The 18,102-nt window shown below is 38.9% G+C and overlaps 1 protein-coding gene across 1 annotated transcript in view; it reads right to left on the bottom strand.

Annotated features, from left to right (window-relative positions):
* Positions 1 to 8,841: 8,841 nt before the first annotated feature.
* c4b (complement C4B (Chido/Rodgers blood group)) overlaps positions 8,842 to 18,102 on the bottom strand; it is a 28,018-nt gene continuing 18,757 nt past the window's right edge. Inside the window, exons 33-41 of the mRNA XM_039674593.2 lie at positions 17,872 to 18,043; positions 17,692 to 17,782; positions 16,677 to 16,751; positions 16,489 to 16,591; positions 12,699 to 12,788; positions 12,468 to 12,560; positions 12,249 to 12,332; positions 11,926 to 12,058; positions 8,842 to 9,165 (exon numbers count right to left, since the gene is read on the bottom strand). Of these exons, the coding sequence (XP_039530527.2) occupies positions 9,024 to 9,165; positions 11,926 to 12,058; positions 12,249 to 12,332; positions 12,468 to 12,560; positions 12,699 to 12,788; positions 16,489 to 16,591; positions 16,677 to 16,751; positions 17,692 to 17,782; positions 17,872 to 18,043 (983 nt within the window). The 3' untranslated portion in view covers positions 8,842 to 9,023. The remainder of the gene's footprint in view (positions 9,166 to 11,925; positions 12,059 to 12,248; positions 12,333 to 12,467; positions 12,561 to 12,698; positions 12,789 to 16,488; positions 16,592 to 16,676; positions 16,752 to 17,691; positions 17,783 to 17,871; positions 18,044 to 18,102) is intronic.

Below are 18,102 nucleotides of genomic sequence, written 5' to 3'. Positions count from 1 at the left end.
AAAACTTACATAAAGGCTTTTGTTCAGACTGGAGTTCAATTATATATATATATATATATATATATATCAATATACATATATAGAAATGTATATATACATTAAAAGTATCGATAATAATAATAATCATTAATAATAATCATTGTTAATAATACTAAATATACACTACCATTCAAAGGTCTTGGGTTGGTAAAATTTTTCATTTTTTATTTATTTATTTAATGTTTTTGAAAGTAGCCTAGTTTACCAAGGCTGCAATTCTTTGATCAAAAATACGGTATAAACATATTGTGAAATATTATTACAATTTAAATGTTAATCTTTTTTTTTATGTAACAAGTAACATTTCTTGTTATTATCAATGTTTGGGACATTTTGTGATAATTTTTTCTTTGATGAATAGGCTAGAAAGTTCAAAAGAATTGGATTTATTTGAAATAAAATTCTTTTAGAACATTATACATGTTTTCACTGTCCCTTTTGATCAAATAAAAGTATTAAATTCTTTTAAAAAATCTTGCTGAAATCAAATTTTTGAACGGTAGTGTACATCATAAATATTGATATTTTTACTATTTCATTCTTATCGAATTATCTGCAGTTTTATGTAATCTTAAACTGACCATTATTTTTGCAATACAAAACATTTAGCCCACGTATAATAACAGTAATTCTTACTGCCATTATGGCAATGGATACAATGATTATAGTAACAATATTATTTTACTATAATAATGTGTAATACAATTTGTCTTACCTGTGTTTGGAGCTGCTTCTGTCCTGATCTGTGTTGTATTAGGCTCCTTCCATCAAGAGACAGTGAACAGGAGCTCAACTAGCCAAGAGGACCTGGGTCAATCAATCTCTTCATACTTAAACTTTTTTTCCATACTCCGCCTCCTTGCCAATTTACATTGAGCATATTCCCTGCTCCTGAAAATTTTTGTGGGTGCTTGCAAAACTATCTCTCTTGACATAAAATGGCCTTTGAACAGGTAACCAGACTTAATGAGTTCATCAGCAGTTCCTGTGTTACTTCTGTTGATCCATTGTTGCTCTACGTGACGTTAATGCTTTCCTCCGGAATTGTCTGTTTTAACAATATAATTATGTCAAACATTAATATATATTATTGTTTCAACCTGTATTAAAGGAACAATTCACCCAAACATTCTGCTATTCTTTTCAAGGTTGTAATAATTGTACAAATCAAACATCTAATTTTAAAAATAGCAACATTACATAACATTTTGATCACTTAACAAAAATGTACCATTCCATTTCATTTTTATTTGATCAAAATATATGTATTTTCTTTTTATTTTTCCATCATCAACTAGCATTTTGATCTGAAACATTCAAGCAATGCTATCCACCCATCCATCCATCCATCCATCCATCCATCCATCCATCCATCCATCCATCCATCCATCCATCCATCCAACCACCCGCATAGCAACACCCTAACTAGCATGAGTACCCTATAGCAACCACTGCAAGTACCCTAGTAACCACCCTGATACTCTAGCAATCAATTGCTTTAATAATTTTTTGTTTTGCTTTCATAGATTTTTTTTTCCATAAAAGGTACTCATCTAGTTTCTTTTTTTTTTTTAACTACATATAAACTTCTTTTAACACTTTCCATCTTTCAAGATCTGGTATGTATCTTTCCTCTCTAGCACCTGATGAAAATTTTAAGTGTGAAGGACCTCTACTGGAACACAGAGAGTGTCTGTCATGTCAGCTGATGAGACATGATGGGTGGCCTCTGCGCACTAGCGCCCCCATCGTGTATGATATTTTTATCATGACAAAGCAGGCCCACATCAGTGGAACCATGGTTCGGTTGCTGACCTGACCTTACCCTCCTAGTCAAAGCAGTGCCAAGCCTTGAGCTGTGTGCACACCTACCAAAACAACCATGTACTGACAAGCACTTCTGGGAATTTATGAGTCAAAAATTACATTAGACATTATGCCCCCTGTTTCACAGACAAGGCTTCAGCTAGTCCTAGACTAAAATGTGCAATCTGTTTTAATGGAAAGCAACATGCAGTGACATCTGTGCCATCTTAGCCTGCTCATCTCAACACCAGCCCAGCAGCTGAGACTTTCTGCGTGTATTGTGCTGGACTAACTGGGATTGGTCACAGCACTTGCAAATTGTTGGCCTAGTGTTGGTTTTATTGCTTCTATCTCCTCATTTGTATGTCGCTTTGGATAAAAGATGTAAATTATTAAATACACTGCTTGGATTTATTATTTCTGTCTTTTGAAACCCAACTCTGACACTGATATAACCAGCTGGTACCTTATTCGTTGCTTATCCAATATACTCTACCTGGTTGCAAATAGAAACCAACTAGCTACCATGTTCCTAAAAATCCTGCCTGAGGGAACTTGCACTGCGTCGATGTCACTTTGGGAACGCCCCTGTGTGATTCCGTCTAAAGCATGCATATCAACTTAGTCCACTGGCGAGAGTGAGCGTTGCGGTGGGTGACGTCACGACCAGGAAGGATAAAAGCACATTCGGTCTGACTGGCATTAACTTCTGTTTTTGACATTAATGACAACTGATATCTTACAGTGTGACATGGCTTACAGCGATGATCATGTTCGTACAGTCTGACAAGCAACAATTGTAAAGTACTATTACAAATCGCACTGCACACCCGATTTAAAGGTCCCCTGACATGTTTTTTTTTTAAATTATTTTATAACGTTTCCTGGGTTGCCCTTATAATGTTAGTATGTTTTTTAGATCAAAAATAGTCATAATTTAGAAATAAAAGGCACTTTTCCTAGCCTGATTTTAGCCTCTGCTTAGAACGGTCTGTTTGAAGGGGCGTGTCTGCTGTGGGATTTAATGTAACCACCCACTGCTGTGATTGGCTGACATGCTTGCATATGAAAAAGCTACATATTACATGTGAAACTCTCTTGAATACGTACTACAGCTATTATACGTTTTTTACTATTACAGATATCGAAATTACTGAATCGCATAGGCATAATTTGCGGGTGGGATTTATTATATACAACAATTATATACAAATAAATAAATCATCTCTAGTTAACTAGCAGAGCATTCATTTAGTTCGTTTCTTTAAATAAGAGGCGATCTAGCGCTGAAATGTGTTGCTTTTGAAAACAAGTGATCAAAGTGCCCGTTGCGATCAGTGGCATGGATACTCTTCACACGGACTCGCGCTTTAATCCGTTGTGGAGACTATATTCGATCCGGTGAAATCACAAAGTAAAATGCACACAAACATACAACTGATAAACATAATCGGTTTTAATCAGAGAGAAAAAAAAACGATACGAGTGCGGAATTAGAACCCAGAACCTCTGTCACGCTTGGCAAAAGTTCTGCCACGGGACTAATGAAATGCTTGCGTGTTATTGTCAGATCTTTGTATTTCATCACGTGAAAATTCTAGCCCGATACAAGCCCGAAACTCGTCCGCTCTCGTCGAGGTAAAAAGCTGCACTTGAACACATCGAGGTGCGTTCTGCACCTGCGTTTAACAAGCCAAATGTCTATTTCTGCAGATATATTAGTCTATATTTGTCATTCAAAAAGGAAAACCGACGCTGCCGGGGCTGCAGATACACATAACGTCAACAAAGCAGCGCGTGCTTACCGTTTTGAATATCATCCTGCTAAACACTTTCTTTAAATAAGATTATTTTCATCCTACTCAAAGAAACGACGTGAAGTTGATAATTGTCTGGCTTGACTCACTGATGCATAAACAGTATCGAACGATTTTGAGAGAAAGATTACAGTAACTTGTCTTCTGCTCGTTTGGACCATACAAACCTTCTGGGAGTAGAGTCGGCGCATTTCCAGAGAAAATAAAATTAACCCATTGTTTCTTCAGAGGCTCGGATGAAGGAACTAAAAAATACTTTTGCGTTCATTTGTACATCCGAACACTGAGCAACTGCCATGCTTCGCTCGTTTGCAAGCCATGATATCTCTCGAGGAAAAACTCAAATCTCAAAGCTATTCCTCTAGGAAAAAATAAAATCGCGCCTGCGTGTGTTCGTACTTCCTGTTCCTAGCTCGTTTTCTCATCGTCGGGGCAAATTCTCTGGGCGGGCAAAGCAGAGAAAGGGGAGTAACCTTTCCCCTATATGACGTTATATAGGGGGAGATTGTAGATCAGTGCGTCTGAGATGCAGACGGATGCAGAGAAGAGAAAAATAGCCAAAGCTCGGTTTACACCGATTGAAAATTCTAGACACGAGGGGACCAAATACAGTCTAGGGGAACTCATATTAATGTTAAAAAACCTCAGAAAATGAAAATTTCATGTCAGGGGACCTTTAAGATAGTCTACTACAGGGTTGCTAAATCCTGTTCCTGGAGATCTACCTACCTGCAGAGTTTAGATCCAACCCTGATCCAACACACTCTCAGTCTCAGGCTTAGAGCTGAATTCTGTTGGAAGGTATCTCCAGGAACAGGATTGGGAACCTCCTGGTCTACTAGCTTGAACTAGATGATGACCATCTTAGACCAGCTAGCTGCCTGCCATGTTCTACAAACCTGCTTGACCACCTTCACCCGCTGTTAGTCGGCTTGTGGAATGTCTGAGAAGTGACATACTGTAATCTTGAGAGTGTCAGTGTTGGTTGACATATTTCACTGCAGTGTGAAGAAGCTTTACCAGCATATTCCAAAAACCTCTAACAGTTTAAGTTGGATTTCTAGCAGGAATGTAAGAATCAGATTGTGTTGACTGGTTGAAGTTGATTTAAATTGTCGTTTATGCTATGGGCTGCACCAAGCCAATATCATGCTGGAAACAGAAAAATTCCAGATATGCATAACAAGTAAATGAAGGTGATGTTAAGAGATACAGAGGCATTTATCTAAATACAGGATTTGAACTTTTTCAAAATGAAAATATGCATTTCTGAGACTGCATATTTGTTCAGCCTTTACTGATTCAAACATAACGAGAAGTTTAATGGTGACAGCACAAACAAGGCAAGCATTGACCTGAGCCCGATTGAAGTGATGGCCAATCCCCCCATGTTGCTTACGTTGGATGACTCTCAGAGATTAGAATAATATGAGAGCATAAAGCCTGGGTCTGTTCCTCTCCCCCTCTGCTCTTAGCACTCTCGCCTCTTTATGTCCTCCCTCCTCCAAAATATTCAAAGAAGCTTTACTACAATAATAAACAGGGGTTTAAACTGGCAAACACTAATAAACACTACACATCACACAAACATATGGCTTCCACTGGAGACTGTATTAGACTTCTATTGAAAATCTTTAGTTTGATTGAGATACCACTGTAAAACAAGTTTGAATCCTGGTTTCTGAACCTGTAACTTCCTCATTGTAATATAAAAATATCCTGGTTACCTAAACGTCCTCAGTTGTCAAAAAACAGCTTTTATTGAAACCAAGCTCAAAAAAATTAATAGATTCGGAATTTGTCACATTATTATGTCATTGTGCGACGACAAAACTCCTCACATTAGCCCACATTGGCCGGCCCACTGGGAAAAGTCCCAGTGCTCCAGATGGCCAGTCTGCCCCTGCCTCTGCAGAAGAAGATCAAGGCCTACTTCTACACCATTGCCTATATAACCCCGCCCACCGATTTGTGCATTTCATGTACCGGTAGTACTCGAACAAGTCAGATGCAAACAATAACAAAACTACAGAGATGCCAAACAGCATTTGCATTGCAATCCTTGCATGATTTTGAATTTTTGAAGCATGGATGAACTTTATTATTAACAATGTTCCAGTCAAATCTCGTCAGTAAGGCACCGTTCGTTTGTTCACTTCATTTTATTGATTTATTTTACTCAATATTATATTATTTATTATACTCAATAATTGTGATTTGCTGTTCTTTCCTTTGCCTCTGTGTTTTTAGGGTTAATATGTTTGATTATCAGATCCGGAAGAAAGCATGTAGAGAACACTGTTTAAGATTGCATCATACTGTACCTAAATGTTTATCAATTAAAATATAATTAACTACAATATAGTTTTTTTTAGAGTGTATCTTTAAATAGGGCATGAATTGATAAGTCAAATTTTCCTTGATCTTTTGACACATAAGAGTTCATTGTAATATAAAAATATCAAATGATCATTGATCAATTTGATGATTGGATTTAAAGCATCTCTGCATTTTAAGGCAGACTGGCCGAAACAACCTGTGATTCAGTATGTTTTTTTCAGCTACTCCATATGGATTCTGTGATGCAATTCCTTTTGAGCCTCCGCTTTCACCTGAGTGTGTGCGTACTGCACCCTGTTGTACACGTCCTCTCCCCAACCCGCTGCGCGCCTGCAGATGTTACAGAGTTTACTTTGAGCACAGAAGCCCCTCTCACACTCTTAACTGCAAAGTGAAATGAGTCTCAAAATAAATACACATATGCTGGGAAGCTGAATTACCTCACTATAACAAACCAAGTCTCAATGACTGGACTGACATGAAACTCATTGAGGAAGAAGTTTCAAAAGTATACCTACAGGTGTGTTGATTTATTTGTCTGGTCAGTGGTATTCTGCTGAGCAGTCTCATGGGATGTCACAGGAGAATGTGTAATCAATGGCATATACTGTATATGGAATATTTTTGAAATGATTTCATCTTAGTTTTTTAAAAATGATTGTTTTTGATGAATGAATGATTGTCCCTATGGAAAGCACCATTGCCACTGATCTGTGTTGCGAATTTTGGAGATTGAGATGCTGGCAAGCTGCGGCGTTCCCTTTTTGCATATGCCCTCACAAAATCGTAATCTACCCAACTTGTAAAGCCCGAGGAGATGGTCCTTCATACCAAAGGGGATGGAAGGGACAGGGCTTACTCTGTATGTATTTAGAATATCTGGGCATTGTGTTAAAAGGTGTTCCACAAATTTTACTTATTAGTTACAGGCCTCCAAAATACTCTCCAGCCTTTGCTGAGGACTTTACAGAACTGTTTCCTCAAAACAATTTCCTCAGAGTTTGACTGTTTCGCTATTGATGAGGATTTTAATATATTCACATAGATAATCCAGAAACCAATGTGGGAAAATAAATCATAACTGTTTTAAATACTTTTGATCTGACTCAACCTGTACACGGACCCACACACAATCGTGGACACACTCTAGATCTACTTATCAGTAAGGGTCTAAACATTTTATTGTTATTAAAGGTATAGCGGAGGATTTTCTTTTTCCGGGTGGGTAGTCTATACTATTGGTCCACCTAAGTGTCAATCTTTCTGGTGATATGTTTACGTAAGGCCGTCGTACGTGCTCATCCCTAAAAAAAAAAAAAAAAAAAAAACTTTCAGGTGTATTATGTCGGAGTTGCGGTTTCAGCCATTCCTTGAAAATGGCTGGGGGTCAAATGAGAAAAAATGTATACGAAGTGTATGATAAGAAGAGAAAGGCCACACAATATAGAAACAAGAGAGATTTTGGGTTAATATCACATGCTGGCGTGCGCTAAAAGCACAGGTTGGGCTTCTCACTGATGCCGCAGTCGCGAAGATTCTTCTAGACAGGTAAAGTTTGTCATGCTATTTGGAGAAATCAATTTAAAATCACTAGTAAAAGTTAATGCAAGCTACTTAGCAATGCTAGCCCTGGCACAAGTCATGCACCGCATAGACACGGTAAACATCTCAATTTGTCTAAAGTAGCCTTTTGACCAATTGATAAATGGTATCACCCTGAAATATTCTAAAACCTTGTGTGTTTATTATTACATAAATCAAATGCAACAAGCTACTTCTCCATTACATATGCAACTATGTATAAAAATAACGTATTATTAACAATGAGACATATTAGGTTAAGGACCAACGTAATAGCACTGCTTATATGTTGCCATGTAACGTAATTGCGATTTGCAAAATAGTTTCCTCAGAACGTATTTCTTGTGATACAGGGTTGTACATACCATGTCTTGAGTCACTCAATCGATCAGTATAATAAGTAAATAAAACACGGAAGGGCATTTGACATGTTGTCTTTTTTATGAATGTTTTTGAGCTAGTTTATAATTTGCAACATAATTGTGTAAGGCGTAATAGACGTTCCCTCTCGGGAGCAAGAGTGTTGTGTTTGTCCATGTGCATTTTTTTTTTAAAATTGGAGAGGGCGGGTCTTCTCTAAAATTCGGAAAGATCCTCCGCTATACCTTTAAGGATGTAGCACTGTCTGATCATTTCACTATGCTCTTTGATATATTTATCTCTCCTACAGTTGAAGCTAGGTCTGAGTCTGTCAAGAAGAAATTGGCCTGAATCATCATGAATATTGATATGTTTCACACCTGGGAAGACAAAGACTAGGGATGGTAATTGAAAACCGGTTCCGGTTGTAATAAAGGTCCTAAGATGTAAATCCAGTTTGTTACTTCATAATCCATTACAATGTATAAAACATTCGTCCTGGCAACAAGAGTTATTTCCAACACAATCGCTATGTGGACGCAAGATCCACAGTCACAGTTTGTTATACAGCATTGTTATTGACGACAGTCATTTTCTGAAAATATCAAACTTCGGAATGTGTAAGTCAATAGAAAACTGTCCGCATGATTATTGTGAAATGTTAAGATAGATATGCGCTTTAAGCAATAAATGGATTAACATCCTTCTATCCTAATTAATCGTAATTAATTTATTTACTTTTTTACTCTGCGTGCGCTTTAAAACCCCTGCCCTATACAAAAAAATTAATGGAAAAATCTATTTCTGGAACCAACATAGCTGAAAAAGTGAGTGGGCACTAATGCACTCTAATGTGATTTCAGTGGTCTATTGTGTTTTGAAGTTACTGACTCTTAAATGTTTTGTGAGCATGTTTATTTTAAGACCATATTACAGACAAAGCAAAAGTATGTCTTACATGTTGTTCTCAGCTATCATAATTTGTAGCTTAAAAAGAAATGCTGGTTAATTCAGGATAAATGTAGAATCCTCTGCTGCAGTGACGTGAAATAATTAAATTCCGCCAAATTTCAGTTCAGACTACACGTTACACCCATCAACTTGGTACTGTTTCACAAAATCTTTTAGTTCTTTGCAGTAAATCCTGTTGACTGATGCTTTGCATATTGAGGTTGATAGCCTCTGCTCGACCCAAGTCTTTGAATCCAGCAGGTACTGCATGCTGAGAGAGAGAGAGAGAGAGAGAGAGAGAGAGAGAGAGAGAGAGAGAGAGAGAGAGAGAGAGAGAGAGAGAGAGAGAGATAATGTCTATTAAATTTTGGGTCTTCTGTATGCTAATGCAGAAACGTTTTTGATGTTAAGGACCCCGTAAAGTTACAAGCTTAAAGGCAAACTGTGTAACTTTTGGCCAAAAGAGTTGAGGCATATGAGTTATTTTAAATGATTCCTCAGGCCAATATACAGTGCTTGACACTATCAATGCTCCGAGCGGGGCTGCCCTCTTGAAACACCGCTTATGTAAGTTTGGAGAAGATGGACCGTCTTTGGCCAGGTCATGAGACCTGGAGAATGCCTGGAGAACGTATCTCTTTAGGACCATCACGTGACCACAGGCTCGGAAGAGTCAAGGAAAAGAAAACGAGAAACTGACCACGTAAGAAAACCGGACAAGAGTCTCACCTGCTCTCTGGTGCACGCAGACCTTAAAGTGGCTATACCTTAATTCCACTCGTTATTTATTACAGTGCAAGTAATCCACAGCGACTCTAAGAGTCACTGTTTGAAAAAAAAAACCCGAACCCCCCCACCCCCCCCCACCCCCGAAATGCCTACATAGTGTACCTTTAATTCAAGAGATCCAACATTCTCTGAGAAGGGAACGAGACGCTGTGTCGGAAGTAGCCACACCAATAGGAACGCCTATTAGTGATTGTGATTTCAAGCATGTGTAAAATCAGTCCAGCTGCATGGTGGTACGTCAGCCCGTAGTGTGTGACCAGGTTCGAGACCAGGAAGCTATATAGCACACCCAGACCAAAACAATATCAGCTTCTTATTGGCTGAAACATTGAAGCAATTGCAGGCATGGATGTTAATTACAGGTCGAATGGCAGGGTGACTTAGCATCTTGTTCACTTTTCAGAGAACCATGGTTACAGTCAAAACCTGAGACATTCCCTTTGCGTTCCCTTTGAGAAAACTTACGCTCTGTCGGAAGTAGCAATGCTATTGGAATAATAATACCCACTCCGGCATCCTGAAAAGTGCCTGTCTATATGTTCATAAGGGTGCTGTAGACAGACATTCTACTACTGCCAAATCCCAAGCCAGAACCCTCACATGGCTTGCAGGCCTCAGCCTCACAGCAACACGTAGGAAATGGGGCACCAGTGGATTTCTCGCCAATGGCTCATCACCCTAAGGAGTGTGGTAAGAAGGTATGGCTGCCATGCACACCTTTAGAGGGGAGTTTGATAGCCCTGCAAAAAAATTATCTTGAAGGAACTCCAGTACTGAACCTACTGAGAAGTTAACTGGGTTTAACAACCTCTGTACCAAGACATGAAAACTCCCCACTTGGGATATAGTTTCTAATGGAGGAAGTTCTAAAGTTGAGGATGGTCTCAATGACCTTGGTGGACAGACCAGGATTTAGGAGTTGGTCCACCTCAGGGGCCAAACCTACAGTTTCCACAAGTCCAGGCAGGAGTGAAGGTTTGAGCCCCTTGCCCTGGACAGAATGTCTCTTCTGACGGGAATCTCCCATGGAAGAATTTGAGGAGAGACATTAGGTCCAAGAACCATACTTGGGCCAGCCAGAATGTGGCTACTAAGAGTGGACTAATGCTGTCCAGGAAAATTCTCTCTCGAATCCTGGGAGCAGAGTGGCATCAGATGGATCCACGCTGGAGTTGAGAACGAGCTTATGTGCATCCTCACACAGGCCGTCGATGGCCTTGGGCTCGAGTGGTCACCGCCTACGGAGTCGGCGCCCAACAGGCTCAACGGCTGCTCCCTTCGGGCCGTGCCTTTCCTGCCAGAACTCCACACGGAGCTTTCTGAGTCGAGGAGTGCGCCTCTTTCGCCCCTTGACAGGGGGGATCAATGAGTAGCCCTTCTCGGCGGCTCCCCCTGTCAAGGACTCAGTCGCAGCACACCTTTTCCCGCCCTCCGCGAGATGGCGCTCAAAGCCTGTGCTCCCGTCAAAGGCCTGCAGAACTACATCCGCTTGTGTTGGCCACGCCAAGCTGCATCTGCTCTGCACTCTATGGCCTTCCTGCGGATACTCCAGACGGACCTCCTTTGTGAGTGAGACGAAAAGGGCAGGAAACCAGAGCCAGACCTGTCCCTTCGCGCTACAAAGTCTGCAGCTCTAGCCTTGGGAAAATGTATGGCCGCGCTGACTGTAACCCGAGAGGCACCTCTGGCTGACGCTCGCGGATATTGGTGAACGCGCCACGTTTTTCAACACGCCGCTCTCCACCTCCGCGGTGAGCGGTCTCGTCAAACGTTTCTCCAAAGTTCAGAAGACCACTTAAGCCATGAGTTTATTCCTGCCTCGAGGCGCTAGCTCCTCTGTCACTATCAGAGCCCACTCTCATAAAGCAGACTCTGTCTGCTCGAGTGCTCAAATTAGGAGACACGCCCACGAGCCCCTCTCCCTGCCCGCTCTGTTACACGGCCAGTAAACACTTGTATGAATGTAAGTCTCGTGCCCCCCTCAGTGCACGCACGCTTACAAATAAACGCTTTACTCAAAGCATCGCCTGTTCGTCACAAGGCTATTATAACATGCTCCCCATCCGAAAAGATCTGGACGTCGCACACACATGTAAACAACGTGCCCGTTCTCCAGCACTCACGCTTCTTGATAGGAAAACAGCCTATAGGCTATTTGAAAACAACAATAACAACAACAACAACAACACAAAATTTCCATTTCAATAGAAAATCCAACTGCTAAATTAAAATATTTACTTACTTTCCACTCGAGTCTTTGGTGGGGCCATCATTGCCCATGATGAGGTATGTCTCACCCTCTTTCAGCTCACCTTTGCAGTGCTTTCTCTTGGCAAACACCCGTGTGCTGCCTGGGTTCACATCCAAGTCTCCCACTGAGGTTTAGAGGTTAAATTCTTAGAGATTAAATTATCTTTGCATTTCTAATAAAGTAACAAGCACAGTGTCTTTTCTACATTTACTTTTAAAATGCTCATGACTTGATCAGTATCACGATGATTATTCTAAGTCACCAACATTCATACTATAATTCTTGGAATAAATAATAAAACAAGGATTACTTACTATTTCGGAGTACCACGTTCACAGATGTTAAATACAATATAAAGTTGCTCTCTTCAGAAACTGAATCCACCTTGACTTCAAGTGCTGTCATTAAAAGAATATAAATTAAAAAATGTCATTTATGCCACAGCTTACCACAGTTATATAATATTTTATTGACCGTTAAAAGTCTTGTAGGTATTATTATAGTGTTTGCTTCTATAAATATAAGTCACAAACCATAGTCAATGTTGGAGTGGTAACAAGCATAATCCAATCTGTCCTTTTTGTGGATTTCCATCTCAATTGTTTTCTTCTCAGTGAAACAACCCCCTGATGACAGTGATAATTTGATTTTTTGATAATATAAAACTCAAACTGATTCTACAATAAATCATCAGATTAGTTGTATTCTGGTTTTAAAATGTTTTTATGTTTGTTTGAATGGAAAATGGATAACTGAGAACCTACTTTCTGCACATTGGCACACATCATCTGAGCACAGGAGAGAAACCATGTTGCTCCTCTTTGGGGCAGAGTACAGCACAGAACATCTCCTGTCTGGGAAAAACGATGGAGATTGATATTTACATCAGTGACAAATCAGAGCATACACAATAAAGGCTTTTGAAAATTAGATTAAAACAAGTTTTTGGATATGTAGTCAGTATTCATTCTTTTAGACCATTTTAAAGAAGTGTCAATATACTGTAACTCCAAATATATTGTGTTGTAACCATCAATTAAAAAGTAAATAAATAGTTTAATTCTTGTGAGAATGAAACTTAATAGGATTTAATAATAATAATAATAACAATAATAAGATAATACGATATCACCTTTATCATTATGAGAACAGCTGTATTTTTGTGACCACACCAGGCTCCCCTCTCCGGAGTTACATGGCTTAAAAGTTAAAACTCTCACGCTGTCACACACTCAGTAGTTTTGGATTCCTTTCATAAATAATGTGATAAGTGACTCTTGACTTTCCCTTGGTTTTTAGATGTTATTTGGACGATTGTGAGCCTGACCTCCTGTAAAATTCCTGTGTTTAAGAAGACTCTAGTTTCCTGAAATATCACCTGTGTAGGAACTGAGAGTGGATCAGACAGGGAAGATTTGTTCAAACTGGCCAATAAGCAGAATCCTATAGAGAGTTCAAATAAACAATACAGGCCCATAAATAAGAGACCTGTCAATTGGGCACCATCCAGTCTGAGCTATCTAACTTTGTTACGAGCGTTTCTAACTCAAACGAGCGCTTGTAACAGATAGTTTCAAAAGAAGGAACTATTAACATGTCAGCTTTAGGCAGTTAACCCATGACTGATGGTGCAAGAGATGGCACATCTAGCCTCACAAGGATAACCATGAGTTAACGCCAAAATGGAGGTTTGATTCACAGAGATCGAAAACCAACTGTCTTTTTGTAAAGTCGGCACGAAATCGATCCAATGGCGGAGTTCGATTCGTGGTGAAGGTCTCACGCGTGTTCCGTCTTTCCCATGGCAAAGTTATTTTTAGTTAAATGCAACACATTTAATCTCATTTATTAACTCGTTTCATCTGACTCCATAAAATGAGAAAGGTTTATCTATGATATCTGTGCATCATTAAATACACGTTTGACTATTCCTTTTAACTCTAATGAAAATAAAGTCAAAGTCTGTTAGAATAGCCAAATATAACAATTTATTATGTCAGGTAAATGTATTATTACAATTCCACTAGATAATCAATGCAACCCATTAAATGTTTCAAAGAACAAAGAACTTTACCCAACATATTAGGCTATGAGCTGAGCCTTGAAGACACAACATCATGGGCTGATCTGAATACAGAAAATGCAGCCCCGAACTCTTGTTACATCTCCCTTTATAACCAGACTTCATTTCATATGCAAGTTCCAGTGGAAATTTACTGTATTCCCAGTCATGCTTACTGGGGGAAGGAGCTTAGAACAGTGGAAATTAGCATTCACACCTTTGGAGTCCCTAAAGACCACACTCCTTTGTGTGACAGTTATTCCTGAACTTCTTAAAAACCTTATTACCTTTTGATTTATTTCTTTGGAAATGAGACATTATTACCAGTTACCCTGAGACTTTCAAAATGATTCTAAACACTCCCTAAAGATTATCACATTCACATTAAAACCACATTCTTGTGTGAGTTTTCAGTGTTATTAACTGAGAGAGAGAGAGAGAGAGAGGATGCGGAGGGGGTAGGGTGTCAAATGTTAATTTGCAAGCAATGCCATTTGTCTTCAGAGGGCACTGGTGAGACCAAAACTGAGTTCCAGTTTTCCAGTCTTACATTTTCAAAGACCTCTGTTTGACCTGAGAATTGCCAAGCAGCTTGCGAAAAGGTCCACTGTTGGAGCAATCTTTAGAAAATAGAAGAAGCTAAACATGACTGTCAATCTCCCTTGGACAGGGGCTCCATGCATACGTGGGGTCTCAATGATCATCCTAAGACAGGTGAGAAATCAGCCCAGAACCCCACGGGATGAGCTGGTCAATGACCTGAAAAGAGCTGGGACCACCGTTTCCAAGGTTACTGTTGGTAATACTAGGGTGACCATATTTTGATTACCAAAAACAAGGACACTCGGCCCAGCAAACACATGGGCCAACTCAAATGATACTCGAAGTTTACTCAAAGATACCTTATTAATTTCAATACATTTAAAGTAGGTTATGCCTCCTCTGTATGGATAGAAAATTGTTATATTGTTATATGAAAACAGGACATGTCCTGGGAAAACAGGACAGTTGGTCACCCTAGGTAATACACTAAGACGTCATGGTTTGAAATCATGCATGACACGGAAGGTTCCCCTGCTTAAACCAGAACATGTCAAGGCCTGTCTTAAGTTTGCCAATGACCATTTGGATGATCCAGAGGAGTCATGGGAGAAAGTCATGTGGTCAGATGAGACCAAAATAAAACTTTTTGGTCATAATTCAATCGTGTTTGAAGGAAGAAGAATGATGAGTACCATCCCAAGAACACCATCCACTGTGAAGCATGGGGTGGTAGCATCATGCTTTGGGGGTGTTTTTCTGCACATGTGACAGGGCACTGTATTAAGGAGAGGATGACCAGGCCATGAATTGCAATATTTTGGGGAACAACCACCTTCCCTCAGTTAGAGCATTGAAGATGGGTCGAGGCTGGGTCTTCCAACATGACAATAACCCAAAGCACACAGCCACGATAACCAAGGAGTGGCTCTGTAAGAAGCATATCAAGGTTCTGGCATGGCCTAGCCAGTCTCCAGACCTAAACCCAATAGAGAATCTTTGGAGGGAACTCAAACTACGTGTTTTTCAGCGACAGCCCAGAAACTTGACTGATCTAGAGAAGATCTGTGTGGAGGAGTGGGCCAAAATCTGGTGAAAAACTACAGGAAACGTTTGACCTCTGTAATTGCAAACAAAGGCTACTGTTCTAAATATTAACGTTGATTTTCTCAGGTGTTCAAATACTTATTTGCAGCTGTATCACACAACCAAATAGTCAAAAATCATACGTTGTGATTTCTGAGCAGGGTGTTCAAATACTTATTTTCCTCACTGTATTTGTAAGACTGTCGACTCTGTAGAACATTGGCAAGAAAAACTGACTTTACTGCGCTCCGAGAGTCCCCTAATGGTTGGGAGCATTTCTGTTGTGTTGTGGCTTGTTTTCGTTGTGTTGTGGCTTGATTTATTTGAGTTGTGAACTTATGTTTGGTTTTTAAATTTTGTTGTGTTTTGCACTGCTGGGCCACCATAGTTTTCACTATTATCTGCTACAGAGTTGATAGTTATGCCCGCTCAAAATTCCCTATATATTAATAAATAAAACCATTTGAGCTAAATTGACCTGTTCCCTTTTTTTTTTTTGGAGGAATAAGTTTAGATGAATGGATGATTCCTATTCTCCTGTGATTCGAAGTATTTGAAAAGACTTGATTTACCTGTTATACTTAATTGCTGGTGGTCTCCGCAGTCTTGGATCGTTTCCCTCCAATGTTTCACACCCTTATTTCGTAATATTTCATGCTTGCATACTTATTACTTATACCCTTTGTTACTCATCTGTTTGATTCCTGTGTTAACTCCCACTATTGTGTTCATCCTTATTCTCTGCATCACCCTGACATTTTTTATGTTATGCCCCCTTATTTAATATTTATATATATATAAAAATATGCCTCAAACAACAATGGTTCTGTAAAATACCTTTCAATTGAATTATTGGAATAGCTTACCTGGTTCATAGTAATCATAAAATGTAGCAGGAGCTGGTTGAACTAATCCAATAGGCACACTTTGCTTAGCTCCGAATGCTATACAGGCCTCACCTTCTTCTATCTGAGGGGTGAGAGACAAGTTAGATTTTTTTTTATATAATAGTGAGATATTATTAACTATGACTGTGTGTTTATGCTCATGTCACCTCATTGAAGTACAACAGCACTCTTCCACGTGTGAGCTCATAGTGAGAAATATATCTGTCCACCAGATCTTTCAGCTGTTGGAGAGAATGTTACAGAAAATAAAAGAAAAATTTAAACTACTCAGTCCATCATAAGACAGACAAATAAAGTTAAAACATAAAATAAAGATGGGAATTAAACATTTGCAATGATTATTTCAATCATGACAACTCTCAAAACAGTTTTAAAATGAATATAAATAGTTTTATAATGAACGGCTACGATAATGGATTTGATCTAAAGGCCAGGACACACCAAAACGGTCGGCCGTTGCGCAATGTTGTGCCATTTTTAAACATCAGTTGGAACTAAAAACTGATGGTTTGCTCAAACCTGTTGATCTTCTGAATTTTAAGCAAACTCTCTATCCCTTGGTAAACTGTATTCATGTATGTGTGTGCATGTTAGATTAGTTTAAGCGTTTTATTTAGTTAATAAATTCTTGTTTGTATCACACTCAAGGTTGTTTCTTGTTTTGCTCATTATCATGCTGTCCCTAATCAACAATTAATGCTCAGTGTTTGGACAAACAGGTTAGAATTTGTTGTAATATGAATTCTGCTATATTAACTGATCTAAATATTTAGAAGTCATTGTTGTCACAGTCACTAGTTAGAGTGCCTGTGATTGCCACCAGAGGGCACTCTACCCCAGACTATTTTTACTCCCTCTAGGACCTCATTACCCATAACTCACTGCCCAGCCTAATCATCCATGATTGCATTCAACTGTATTGCATCATCTTGCTATCCATGCCTAAAGCCTGGTATATATATATATATATATATATATATATATATATATATATATATATATATATATATATATATATATAACAGTGTACAATTTAAAAAGGAAATCAAATATGTTAAAGGAAAAACAATGGAAATAAATTACATTTATCAATTAAAAATGAATCAAAATAATTTCAAAATGCGACAAATTCAAAAGTCATTAAATAAGATTAGGGTTGACCTTTTCCAGATCTGTATTGATTGCATCAAAACCACTAAGTAGAGTAATGTCAGCAATGGCCATTCCAGAGAGGTTTCTCCCCTGTGTGTGCCTGTGAGAGAAGACAGTGATGATATACTATAGTTTATGATTCTAACAAGATTATGATAATATACTTTTTTTAGAATACTTTTTTCTCACCTAACACACACTGTATAGACCACATCATTTTGCATGTTTTGAGTGGTGTCTCTTCTTTGTCTGCTGCGAGCATCAAACCACTCAATGCCAGAATGGGGGAGATCTTCCTCCTCCTCCCTCTTTTCTTCCTGTTCATAGTCCTCATAATAATTGTAAGTTTGTTGTACTTCAGCTAAAAACAAATACAAAAAAACAATTGTAAGAATAATTACACATAATATACACATATTA

The sequence above is a fragment of the Pimephales promelas genome, chromosome 12 (genome assembly GCF_988280905.1).
Source record: "Pimephales promelas chromosome 12, fPimPro1.hap1.1, whole genome shotgun sequence".
Classification (NCBI taxonomy): Eukaryota; Metazoa; Chordata; class Actinopteri; order Cypriniformes; family Leuciscidae; genus Pimephales; species Pimephales promelas.
The sequence above is the reverse complement of the archived record's forward strand: the minus strand, read 5'-3'. Positions and strand labels throughout refer to the sequence as shown.